The sequence below is a fragment of the Heterodontus francisci genome, chromosome 6 (assembly GCF_036365525.1).
Source record: "Heterodontus francisci isolate sHetFra1 chromosome 6, sHetFra1.hap1, whole genome shotgun sequence".
In the NCBI taxonomy this organism is placed as follows: Eukaryota; Metazoa; Chordata; class Chondrichthyes; order Heterodontiformes; family Heterodontidae; genus Heterodontus; species Heterodontus francisci.
Window position 1 is genome coordinate 5882995 of NC_090376.1, and position 13060 is coordinate 5896054.

At 47.0% G+C, this 13060-nt stretch overlaps 2 protein-coding genes across 4 annotated transcripts in view; one reads left to right on the forward strand and one right to left on the reverse strand.

Moving 5' to 3' along the window:
- numa1 (nuclear mitotic apparatus protein 1) overlaps positions 1–1360 on the reverse strand; it is a 94736-nt gene extending 93376 nt beyond the window's left edge. For both annotated transcript variants that reach the window (XM_068033023.1, XM_068033024.1), the window contains exon 1: positions 1254–1360. The gene's annotated coding sequence lies outside the window, so the exon portion shown is untranslated. The remainder of the gene's footprint in view (positions 1–1253) is intronic.
- Positions 1361–1600: 240 nt separating this feature from the next.
- The window catches only part of lrrc51 (leucine rich repeat containing 51), a 65618-nt gene continuing 54158 nt past the window's right edge, over positions 1601–13060 (forward strand). Inside the window, exon 1 of one of the 2 annotated variants that reach the window (XM_068033029.1) lies at positions 1601–1793. In XM_068033029.1, the coding sequence (XP_067889130.1) occupies positions 1705–1793 (89 nt within the window). In that variant the 5' untranslated portion in view covers positions 1601–1704. The remainder of the gene's footprint in view (positions 1794–13060) is intronic. The other variant, XM_068033028.1, reaches the window with a different exon arrangement.

Here is a 13060-nt window from a genome sequence, read left to right on the forward strand (position 1 = left end):
CCATGTGAGCCGCATGGAAGATGGCAGGATCCCCAAAGACACATTGTACAGCGAGCTCGCCACTGGTATCAGACCCACCGGCCGTCCATGTCTCCGTTATAAAGACGTCTGCAAACGCGACATGAAATCGTGTGACATTGATCACAAGTCGTGGGAGTCAGTTGCCAGCATTCGCCAGAGCTGGCGGGCAGCCATAAAGACAGGGCTAAATTGTGGCGAGTCGAAGAGACTTAGTAGTTGGCAGGAAAAAAGACAGAGGCGCAAGGGGAGAGCCAACTGTGCAACAGCCCCAACAAACAAATTTCTCTGCAGCACCTGTGGGTGGAAGAGCCTGTCACTCCAGAATTGGCCTTTATAGCCACTCCAGGCGCTGCTTCACAAACCACTGACCACCTCCAGGCGCGTATCCATTGTCTCTCGAGATAAGGAGGCCCAAAGAAGAAGAGAAATTTGATAAGGATATACAATTGATGTGGTGTACATGGATTTCCAGAAGGTGTTTGATAAAGTACTACCTGTGGGTATATGTGCACAAATCATTAAAGTTGGCAGGGCAGGTTGAGAAAGCAGTTAATAAGACCCACAGAATCCTGAGTTTTATGAAAAGAGGTATTAAGTACAAAAGGAGGAAAGTTATCATAATTTTTTAATAAAACTCAGTTCAGCCTCAACTAGAATACAGAAATCCCACTTAGGAAGAATGTAAGAGCATTGTAGAGTGCAGAATGGTACCAGGGATTAGTGTTCAGTTACATGGACAGATTGGGGCTGTTTGCCTTGGAGAAGGTCGAGAGGGGACTTGACCGAGGTGTTCAAAATCATGAGGGGGTGTGGAGTAAATAGGGAGAAACTGTTCCCATTGGCGAAAAGCCAGAGAACACCAAAGTGGTCAATGGCGACATGAGGAAAAACATTGTTCTGCAGCGAGCAGTTAGGATCTGGAATGCGCTGCCTGAGACCGTAGTGGAGGCAGAGTCAATGCTGGCTTTCAAAAGGGAATTGGATAATTATCTGAAGAGAAAAAAAATCTATGCAGGGCTTTGGGGAAAGGGGAGTGGGACTAGGTGAACTGCTCCTGTCGAAAGCCAACACCGTCTCCTCCTGCACTGGAAGTGATTCCCTGGCTGGATTTAGGCCGCTATTCAGCCACTGACCAGTGGGACAGGCCGGATGGGCTGAATAGCCTTCTCCAGACCTTCCCTCAATCAGACTCCCTCACTTTACCACAAAACATAATCCCCAAAGGCTCTTACCGAGCACGCAGCCGTCCGAAGCCCAGGCCGGGCTAGGCCGCAGATCCTCGGCCTTTATTTTCTCGCCCCCGGAATGTTTTTTTTTAACATGACTCTGACGTCACTGCCATTCAAATCCGAGCCCCGCCTACCCGCGCGCGCAGCGCCCCCTTTGGCTGAGAGCGCGCCACGTGATCAACATCCGGGAGATTCCATCGGGTCCCTCCGCGCTCAACATCCGGGTACCTTGCTCCTGGCCGCCTGGACAACGTCATCAACATCCGGGTAACTTGCCCATCCGGGAACCTATCTCCAGCCGGCCCGCCGTCATTGACATGCAGATACAAACCCCGCCTCCCCACCGCACAGCGTGATGACATAATTACGTCGAGGCTGCCGTAGCGCGTCCAGCTGTAATGGGCGTCGGTATAATGATGGCAGTGTAGGCTAAACGTCGGCGACAAAGACAGAGATGTTGTCTGATCAGAGCGAGGTGATGTACTGGGCCTCGGACCTCCAGCTAGAAAACACTGAGGCTTCGACATCGCGGGTGATCCGAAGGTGGGCGTCTCGCTTAGAATTCTGGGATTTGTAGTTCTTAACATCAGGAACTTCTTTATTTTATTTGCAAATGAATCGTTAAGGGTGGAATCCCGGGCGGAAAATACGGCTTTTAATTTACAAACAAACTTCAAGTTATTCCAGGCAGCGGAGTCGCGAAATCCCAGGCCCGCTGGGAGTTGTAGTTCGTTCGCCGGATCCACAGCTGGGCGGAGCCACGGGGGGGAACTACATATCCCAGCGGGCACCGCGCGGCAACTTTCCTGTTGCCCTTGGCAACGTTTTGTTGCCAACGGAGGAAGGTTCACCTGAAGCATTCAGCAGCTAATGGCAGTGGGGAACTGTAACATGGTGGTACTGTTACTGGACTAGTAATCCAAAGGCCTGGCCTAATGCTCGGCAGACATAAGCTGAAATCACTCCCTGTAGCTAGAATTAGCCATTCTGCCTGTTGTGTCCATGTTGGCTCTCTGCAAGAACAACTCACCTAGTCCCGCTCTGAGCCTTTTCCCCATAGCCCTGCAGATCATGCCTCTTCAGATAATTATCCAGTTCTCTTTTCAAGGCCTTTATTGAATCTGCCTCCGCCACACTCTCAGGCAGTAAATTCCAGATCCTCACCACTTGCTGTGTAAAAAGATTTTTCCTCATGTCGCTTTTGTTTCTCTTACCTATTACTTTAAATCTGTGCCCTCTCATTCTCGATCCTTTCACGAGTGGGAACAGTTTCTCTCTATCTACTCTGTTTAGACCCTTCATGGTTTGAATACCTCTATCAAATCACCTCTCCGCCTTCTCTTCTCCAAGGAAATTTACGGCTCAGAAGGAGCTATTCGGCCTACTGAGTCCATGCTGGCTCTCCACGGAGCTGTGCAGTCAGTCCCACTCCCTCGCCCAATCCCCGTAGCCCTGTCAGTCTATTTCCCTCAGGTGGCCATCCAGCTTCCTCTTGAAGTCATTGATCGTCTGTGCTTCCATCACCCTTGTGGACAGCAAGTGCCAGGTCATTACCGCCGGCTGCATAAAAAGTGCTTCCTCATATTCCCCCTGCATCTTTTGCCTAAAACCTTCAATCTGCGTCCCCCTACTCCTTGTACTATTTGTTAATGGGAATAGCTTTTCATTTTCCACCCTATCCAAGCCTGTAACAATCTTGCACACCTCCACCAAATCTCCCCTCAATCTCCTCTGCTCCAGGGAGAACAAACCCAGCCCCTCCAACCTAACTTTGTGATGAAACTCACTCATCCCTGGAGCCATTCTGGTAAATTTTTAATCTTCTCCAAGGAGAAGCTCCGTTTCCTCCAACCTATCCACATAACTGAAGTTCCTCATCCCTGGCACCATTCTTGTGAATCTTTTATGTACCCTCTCCAATGTCTTACTTCCTTCTGAAAGTGTGGTGCCCAGAAGTGGATACAATACTCCAGTTGAGGCCAAACCAATGTTTTATACAGGTTCACTGTAACTTCCTTGTTTTTTATACTCTATGCCCCTATTTATAAAAAGGTCCAGGATCCTATATGCTTTATTAACTGCTTTCTCAACCTGCCCTGCAACCTTCAATGATTTGTGCACATATACCCTCAGGTCCCTCTGCTCCTGCACTCCTGTTAGAATTTTACCCTTTAATTTATATTGCCTCTCTTCATTCTTCCTGCCAAAATGATTCACTTCCCACTTCTCTGCATTAAATTTCATCTGCCGCTTGTCTGCCCATTCCACCAACCTGTCCGTGTCCTCTTGAAACTTGTGTTCCCCACAGTTCACAATACTTCCAAATTTTGTGTCATGTGAAAATTTTGAAATTTTGCCCTTTACATCAAAGACTAGGTCATTAATCTATATCAAGAAAAGCAGATGGTCTCAACACTGACCCCTAAGAACCCCAATACATAACTTCCTCCAGTCCGGAAAAAAAAAACGTTCACAACTGTACTCTGTTTCCTGTCGCTGAGCCAATTTCATATCCATGCTCCTTCTGTTCCTTTTATTCCATGAGCTGTAACTTTGCTGACAAGTCTGTTATGTGACTCTTTATAAAATGCCTTTTGGAAGTCCACAAGACACCACATCAACTGCATTATCCTCATCAACTCTGTCTGTTAACCTCATCAAAAAAAACTCAAGCAAATTAATTAAACACAATTTCCCCTTAACAAATCCATGCTGGCTTTCCTTAATTAATCCACATTTGTCCAAGTGACTATTAATTTTGTCCTGAATTCTCGTTTCTAAAAGATTTCCCACCACCGAGGTTATACTGACCTGTCTGTAGATGCTGGGCTTGTCCTTGCACCTTTTTTGAACAAGGATGTAACATTTACAATTCTCCCATCCTCTGGCACCACCCCTGTATCTAAAGAGGATTACAAAGTTATGACCAATGCCTCTGCAATTTGCACCCTTACTTCCCTTGGATGCATCTCATCTGGTCCCAGTGACTTATCAACTTTAAGTGCAGCCAGCCTATCTAATACCTCCTTTTATCAATTTTTAGCCCATCCAGTTTCTCAACTACCTCCTCTTTCACTATGACTTGTAGCATCTTCTTCCTTGGTAAAGACAGATGCAGTACTCGTTTAGTACCTCAGCCATGCCCTCTACCTCCATACATAAATTCCCTTTTAGGTTCCTAATTGGCCCCACACCTTTTATCAACAATTTACTATTTATGTGCCTGTGGAAGACTTTTAGATTCCCTTTCATGTTAGCTGCCAGTCTCTTCTCATATTCTCTCTTTGCTTCTCTTATTTGTTTTTTCACTTCCCCTTTGAACCTTCTATATTCAGCCTGCTTCTCAATTGTATTCACCTGACATCTGTCATATGGGCCCTTTTTCTGCTTCATCTTACTCTCTATCTCTTCCATCATCAAGGGAGCTCTGGTTCTGTTTTCCCTACTTTTCCCTCTCGGAATGTACCTTGACTGTACCCGAGCTATCACCTCTTTAAAAGCAGCCCGTTGTTCAGTTCTCGTTTTACCTTTCAATCTTTGATTCCGATTTACTTGGGCCACTCACTGCATTGAATTTGGCCCTCCCCCAATTAATTATCTTTACTCTGGATTTCTCCTTGTCCTTTTCCATAGCTAACCTAAACTTTATGATGCTATGGTCACTGTCCCCTAAATGTTCCCCTACTGTCAATTGACCCACTTCATTCCCCAGAATCAAATCCAGCAATACCTCCTTCCTCATTGGATTGGAAACATAGTGATGTAGAAAATTCTCCTGAACACAGTCTAGAAACTCTTGCTCCTCTCTGCCCTTTACACTATTACTATCCCAGTCTAATTCAAGTCCCCCATTATAATTATCATTCTTGCACCTCTCTGTAATTTCCTTGAAAGTTTGTTCCTCTGTATCCTTCCTACTAGTTGGTGGCCTATAAACAAGCCTCAGCAATGTAATGGCGCCTCTATTGTTTCTTAGCTCTAACCAAATAGATTCTGTCCTTGACCCCTCTAAGACATCCTCTCTCCAGCACTGCAATGTTCTCCTTAATCAGTACAGCAACGCCTCCTCTTTCCTTATCTTTCCTGAACACCTTGTATCCAGGAATATTTAGTACCCTGCCTTGCCCTTTTTTGAGCTAGATTTCCGTTACCGCCACATCATATTTTCACGTGGCTATCTGCACCTGCAGCTCATCAACCTTATTTACCACACTCAGCGCATTCGCACACATGCACAGTAAACCTAATTTAGACCTTATTACATTCCCTCTTACACTGACCCCACCTAATGCCTTACTATTTCCTACTCTAGTGCTATCTGTCTCTCCTAATTCTCTGTGCATCTTGGTTTTCCTCTCTAAATTTACCTCCTGGTGTCCACACCCTTGCCAAGTTAGTTTAAACCCTCCACAATATCACCAGCAAATCGCCCCACAAGGACCTTGGTCCCGGCTCTATTCAGGTGCGACCTGTCCGGCCTGTAAAGGTCCCCATCACCAGAACTGGTCCCAATGTCGCAGGAATCTGAAGCCTTCTTTCCTTCACCATCTCTCCATCCACACATTCATCTGCTCTATCCTCCTATTTCTATATTCACTTGCACGTGGCACTGGGAGTAATCCAGAAATGACGACCTTTGAGGTCCTGCTTGCTAGTTTCTTTCCTAGCTCCTTAAACTCTGCCAGCGGGACCTCATCCCTCTTTCTACCTATGTCATTGGTATCAATGTAGACCATGACTGCTGGCTATTCACCCTCCCGCCCCCCCAAGGTGCTCTGAAGCTCCTCTGTGACATCCTTGACCTTGGCACCAAGGAGGCAACACACCATTCTGGATTCACCTCTAGCTGCGGAAATGACTGTCTGTCTGTTCCCCTAACTATAATTATTTTTCCAATCTTCCTCCTGTGACCCCCGATTGACTCTTAAAATGCCCTCTGAAATAGCCTAGCAAGCCACTTGAGTTGTATCAAACTGCTACACCCTGCAAAGACCTCCTTACTAACATCTGGGGGCTTGTGTCAAAATTGGAAGAGCTGTCCCACAGACTAGTCAAGCAACATAGTCATACTCATGGAATCATACCTTACAGACAATGTCCTAGACCCCGCCATCACCATCCTGGGTATGTCATATACCACCAACAGGACAGACCCAGCAGAGGTGGCGGCACAATGGTATACAATCGGGAGGGAGTTGCCCTGGGAGTCAACAATATCGTCGGACCCCATGAAGTCTCATGGCATCAGGTCAAACATGGGCAAGGAAACCTCCTGCAGATTACCACCTACCACCCCCCCCCCCCCCTCTTGTCTGATGAATCAGTGCTTCTCCATGTTAAACACCAATTGGAAGAAGCACTGAGGGTAGCAAGGGCACAGAATGCACTCTGGATGGGGAATTTCAATGTCCATCACCAAGAGTGGCTCGGTAGCACCACTACTGACCTACCTGGCTGAGCCCTAAAGGACAAAGCTGCTAGACTGGGTCTGTGGCAGGTGTTGAGGGAACCAACAAGAGGGAAAAACCTACTTGACCTCGTCCTCACCAATCTACCTGTCGCAGATGCATCTGTCCATGACAGTATTGATAGGAGTGACCACTGAACAGTCCTTGTGGAAACAAAGTCCTGTCTTCACACTGAAGGTTGTGTGGCACTACCACCCTGCTAAATGGGATAGATTTTGAACAGATCTAGCAACTCAAAACTGGGCATCCATGAGGTGCTGTGGGCCATCAGCAGCAGCAGAATTGTATTCAACCACATTTAACCTCATGGCCCGGCATATTCCTCCACTCTACTATTACCTTCAAGCCGGGGGACCAAACCTGGTTCAATGATGAGTGCAGGAGAGCATGCCAGGCATACATAAAAATGAGGTGTCAACCTGGTGAACCTCAACTTGCATGCCAAACAGCGGAAGCAGCATGCGATAGGGCTAAGCGATCCTACAACCAACGGATCAGATGAAAATTTTGCAATCCTGCCACATCCAGTGCTGAATGGTGGTGGACAATTAAACAACTAACAGGCGGGGGAGGCTCCACAAACATCCCCATCCTCAACGACGGGGGAGCCCAGCATATCAGTGCAGTTGTATGTTCCTCCTGCAGAATGTGGGAGGTAGGGGTCGCCAAGAGTGTCCCTGCTGACTGCATCTGCGGGAAGTGCACCCAACTCCAGCTCCTCGCAGACCGCGTTAGGGAACTGGAGCTGGAGCTGGATGAACTTCGGATCATTCGGGAGGCGGAGGGGATTATTGACAGGAGTTATAGGGAGGCAGTCACACCTCAGGTAAAAGAAGTAGGTAGATGGGTTACCGTCAGGGGAAGGAAAGGGAACCAGCAGGCAGAGCAGGGATCCCCTGTGGCCGTTTCCCTCAACAACAGGTATACCGTTTTGGATACTGTTGGGGGGGACGACTTACCAGGGGTAAGCAATGGGGTGCAGGTCTCTGGCACAGAGTCTGTCCCTGTTGTTCAGAAGGGAAAAGGGAAGAGGAGCAGAGCATTAGTCATTGGGGACTCCATAGTTAGGGGAACAGATAGGAGGTTCTGTGGGAACGAGAGAGACTCACGGTTGGTGTGTTGCCTCCCAGGTGCCAGGGTACGTGATGTCTCCGATCGTGTTTTTGGGATCCTTAAGGGGGAGGGGGAGCACCCCCAAGTCGTGGTCCACATAGGCACCAACGACATAGGTAGGAAGAGAGATGGGGATTTAAGGCAGAAATTCAGGGAGCTAGGGTGGAAGCTTAGAGCGAGAACAACCAGAGTTGTTATCTCTGGGTTGTTGCCTGTGCCACGTGCTAGCGAAGAGAGGAATAGGGAGAGAGAGGAGTTGAACACGTGGCTGCAGGGATGGTGTAGGAGGGAGGGTTTTGGTTTCCTGGATAATTGGGGCTCTTTCTGGGGTAGGTGGGACCTCTACAAACAGGATGGTCTTCACCTGAACCAGAGGGGTACCAATATCCTGGGGGGGAGATTTGTTAGTACTCTTCGGGGGGGTTTAAACTAAATCAGCAGGGGAATGGGAACCTAAATTGTAGTTCCAGTGTACAGGCTGTTGAGAGTAGTGAGGTAGGGGATAAGGTTACAGGGACGCAAGAGGGCACTGGCAAGCAAGAACTTGGTTTAAAGTGTGTCTACTTCAACGCCAGGAGCATCCGGAATAAGGTGGGTGAGCTTGCAGCATGGGTTGGTACCTGGGATCCTGATGTTGTGGCCATTTCGGAGACATGGGTAGAGCAGGGGCAGGAATGGATGTTGCAGGTTCCGGGATTTAGATGTTTCAGAAAGAACAGAGAAGAGGGTAAAAGAGGGGGGGGTGTGGCATTGTTAATCAAGGAAAGTATTACAGCGGCAGAAAGGACGTTTGAGGACTCGTCTACTGAGGTAGTATGGGCCGAGGTTAGAAACAGGAGAGGAGAGGTCACCCTGTTGGGAGTTTTCTATAGACCTCCGAATAGTTCCAGAGATGTAGAGGAAAGGATAGCGAAGATGATTCTCGACAGGAGCGAGAGTAACAGGGTAGTGGTTATGGGGGACTTTAACTTTCCAAATATTGACTGGAAATACTATAGTTCGAGTACTTTAGATGGGTCTGTTTTTGTCCAGTGTGTGCAGGAGGGTTTTCTGACACAGTATGTGGACAGGCCAACCAGGGGCGATGCCACATTGGATTTGGTACTGGGTAATGAACCCGGCCAGGTGTTCGATTTAGATGTAGGTGAGCACTTTGGCGATAGTGATCACAATTCGGTTAGGTTTACCTTAGCGATGGGCAGGGACAGGTATATACCGCAGGGCAAGAATTATAGCTGGGGGAAAGGAAATTATGACGCGATTAGGCAAGATTTAGGATGTGTAGGATGGGGAAGGAAACTGCAGGGGATGGGCACAAACGAAATGTGGAGCTTATTCAAGGAGCAGCTAATGCGTGTCCTTGATAAGTATGTACCTGTCAGGCAGGGAGGAAGTTGTCGAGCGAGGGAGCCGTGGTTTACTCAAGAAGTTGAAGCGCTTGTCAAGAGGAAGAGGGCGGCTTATGTTAGGATGAGACGTGAAGGCTCAGTTAGGGCGCTTGAGAGTTACAAGCTAGCCAGGAAGGATCTAAAGGGAGGGCTAAGAAGAGCAAGGAGAGGACACGAGAAGTCATTGGCGGATAGGATCAAAGAAAACCCTAAGGCTTTCTATAGGTATATCAGGAATAAACGAATGATAAGAGTTAGAACAGGGCCAATCAAGGATAGTAGTGGAAAGTTGTGTGCGGAATCAGAGGAGATAGGGGAAGCGTTAAATGAATATTTTTCGTCAGTATTTACAGTAGGGAAAGAAAATGTTGTCGAGGAGAATACTGAGATACAGACTACTAGGCTAGATGGGATTGAGGTTCACAAGGAGGAGGTGTTAGCAATTTTGGAAAGAGTGAAAATAGATAAGTCCCCTGGGCCAGATGGGATTTATCCTAGGATTCTCTGGGAAGCCAGGGAGGAGATTGCAGAGCCGTTGTTGTTGATCTTTAAGTCGTCATTGTCGACAGGAGTAGTGCCGGAGGACTGGAGGATAGCAAATGTTGTCCCCTTGTTCAAGAAGGGGAGTAGAGACAGCCCTGGTAATTATAGACCTGTGAGCCTTACTTCGGTTGTGGGTAAAATGTTGGAAAAGGTTATAAGAGACAGGATTTATAATCATCTTGAAAAGAATAAGTTCATTTGCGATAGTCAGCACGGTTTTGTGAAAGGTAGGTCGTGCCTCACAAACCTTATTGAGTTTTTCGAGAAGGTGACCAAACAGGTGGATGAGGGTAAAGCCGTGGATGTGGTGTATATGGATTTCAGTAAGGCGTTTGATAAGGTTCCCCACGGTAGGCTATTGCAGAAAATACGGAAGTATGGGGTTGAAGGTGATTTAGAGCTTTGGATCAGAAATTGGCTAGCTGAAAGAAGACAGAGGGTGGTGGTTGATGGCAAATGTTCATCCTGGAGTTTAGTTACTAGTGGTGTACCGCAAGGTTCTGTTTTGGGGCCACTGCTGTTTGTCATTTTTATAAACGACCTGGATGAGGGTGTAGAAGGGTGGGTTAGTAAATTTGCGGATGACACGAAGGTCGGTGGAGTTGTGGATAGTGTCGAAGGATGTTGTAGGGTACAGAGGGACATAGATAGGCTGCAGAGCTGGGCTGAGAGATGGCAAATGGAGTTTAATGCGGAGAAGTGTGAGGTGATTCACTTTGGAAGGAGTAACAGCAATGCAGAGTACTGGGCTAATGGGAAGATTCTTGGTAGTGTAGATGAGCAGAGAGATCTTGGTATCCAGGTACATAAATCCCTGAAAGTTGCTACCCAGGTTAATAGGGCTGTTAAGAAGGCATATGGTGTGTTAGCCTTTATTAGTAGGGGGATCGAGTTTCAGAGCCACGGGGTCATGATGCAGCTGTACAAAACTCTGGTGAGGCCGCACCTGGAGTATTGCGTGCAGTTCTGGTCACCGCATTATAGGAAGGATGTCGAAGCTTTGGAAAGGGTGCAGAGGAGATTTACTAGGATGTTGCCTGGTATGGAAGGAAGGTCTTACGAGGAAAGGCTGAGGGACTTGGGGTTGTTTTCGTGAGAGAGAAGGAGGAGGAGAGGTGACTTAATAGAGACATACAAGATAATCAGAGGGTTAGATAGGGTGGATAGTGAGAGTCTTTTTCCTCGGATGAGGATGGCAAACACGAGGGGACATAGCTTTAAGTTGAGGGGTGAAAGATATAGGACAGATGTCAGAGGTAGTTTCTTTACGCAGAGAGTAGTAGGGGCGTGGAACGCCCTGCCTGCAACAGTAGTAGACTCGCCAACTTTAAGGGCATTTAAGTGGTCATTGGATAGACATATGGATGAAAATGGAATAGTGTAGGTCAGATGATCGGCGCAACATCGAGGGCCGAAGGGCCTGTACTGCGCTGTAATATTCTAAAAAAAAAAGACAAGGCTGTAGCATTTGCATCCATCTTCAGCCAGAAGTGCCGAGTGGATGATCCCTCTCGGCCTCCTCCTGAGGTCCCCAGCATCACAGATGCCAGTCTTCGGACAATTCGATTCACTCCATGTGATATCAAGAAGCGGGCCCTGAAAACATTTTGGCTGTAGTACTGAAGACTTGTGCTCCAGAAGTAGTCGCACCCATAGTCAAACTGTTCCAGTACAGCAACAATGCGAACATCTACCCAACAATGTGGAAAATTGCACGGGTATGTCCTGTGCACAAAAAAGCAGGACAAATCCAGTCTGGTCAATTACCGCCCCATTAGCCTCCTCTTGATCATCAGCAAAGTATTGGAAGGTGTTGTCGACAGTGCTATCAAGCAGAAGTTATTCAGCAATACCTTGGTCCAAATGTGGACAAAAGAGCTGGATTAGAGATGAGACGAGTATGACTGCCCTTGACATTAAGGCAGAATTTGACCCAGTGTAGCATCAAGGAGCCCCAGCAAAATTGAATGGAAATTGGGGGGAAACTCTCCACTGGTTGGAGTCATATCTAGCACAAAGCTGTGGCTGTGCTTGTTGGAAGCCAATCATCTCAGCTCCAAGACATCACTGCAGGAGTTCCTCAAGGTAGTGTCTGAGGCCCAACCACCTTCAGTTGCTCATCATTGACCTTCCCTCCAACGTAAAGTCAGAAGTGGGCATGTTTGCTGTCACGCTCACGGAGGGAACAGTGATGAAATATGAAATGAACTGGGGGAATTATGAAATAAAAGTCAATTTTTGATCTGAACTACAAAAAAGGACGCATTTGTGCCACAGAACAAAAATGGAGCAGAGGTCAGGTGACCCCTCCTGTACTGTCAATCAACATGATTGTCTGTTGAAGACGAAACCCGTTATCCATGTCTGAATTAGCTTTGGGGAAAACACATTGAAATGGAAAACAGCCCATTTCATGCTTAAAAACTCCTATCTGCAGGAATGGAGCTAACAAAGACTTTAGTAAACAGTGACTCTGAAACCAAGGCCAAAGTAATAGGTGTGAAATAACACCTATTTATCAAAATGAACCACATTCGGATGCCATCACATAACAATGGTTTCCATATCCTGGAACATAGTATGAATTATCCCAGGGGAGAAAGACCTTAGGCACCTGACCAACACCCCAACATGACCAGTTTCTACCTTTAAAAGGTATCTCTCTGGAGAGAGAGGGGAGAACAGCCAGAGAAGGTCTTTTCCAGCCAGAACAACTGTGAGACAGCTCCAGTAAAGCAGCAGCTCTGCTGATAACACCTTCTATCTCCTGCAGCAGAGAAATTGCAAGGTGACTTTGGAACTCCCCATCTGCGAAAGTAAACCAAGATTTTCCCCATCAACTTCGGATTGAGGGGTAACCACAAGGAGCCTGCAACACTTCATCCTTTTCAAGACGAGTGGTAGGGAATATGGGATTAATGTAGGATTAGTATAAATGGGTGTTTAGGGATGGTCGGCACAGACTCGGTGGGCCAAAGGTCCTGTTTGAGTGCTGTATCTCTCTTTGACAAAAAACATTCAGACCTGCAACGATGAAAGATTTCCTACCGAAAAGCTTCAAAAGGTTTTCTTAAAACAACAAACTCTTTTTTTTTATCATTGGACTCTAACTGCATGCTACCACTCAACTGTGTGTCATTCCGTGTCTGTGTGTGTGTGTGTGTGTGTGTGAAGTCACAAACATTTTTCAGTCACTGTGTAAAAATAAATATTTATCTTAACCTGTGAGAAAGCCTGTCTTTTGTCGATTTATTTGACCCATAAAACACTCTGGGACTAAAACACTATTTTTAAAACA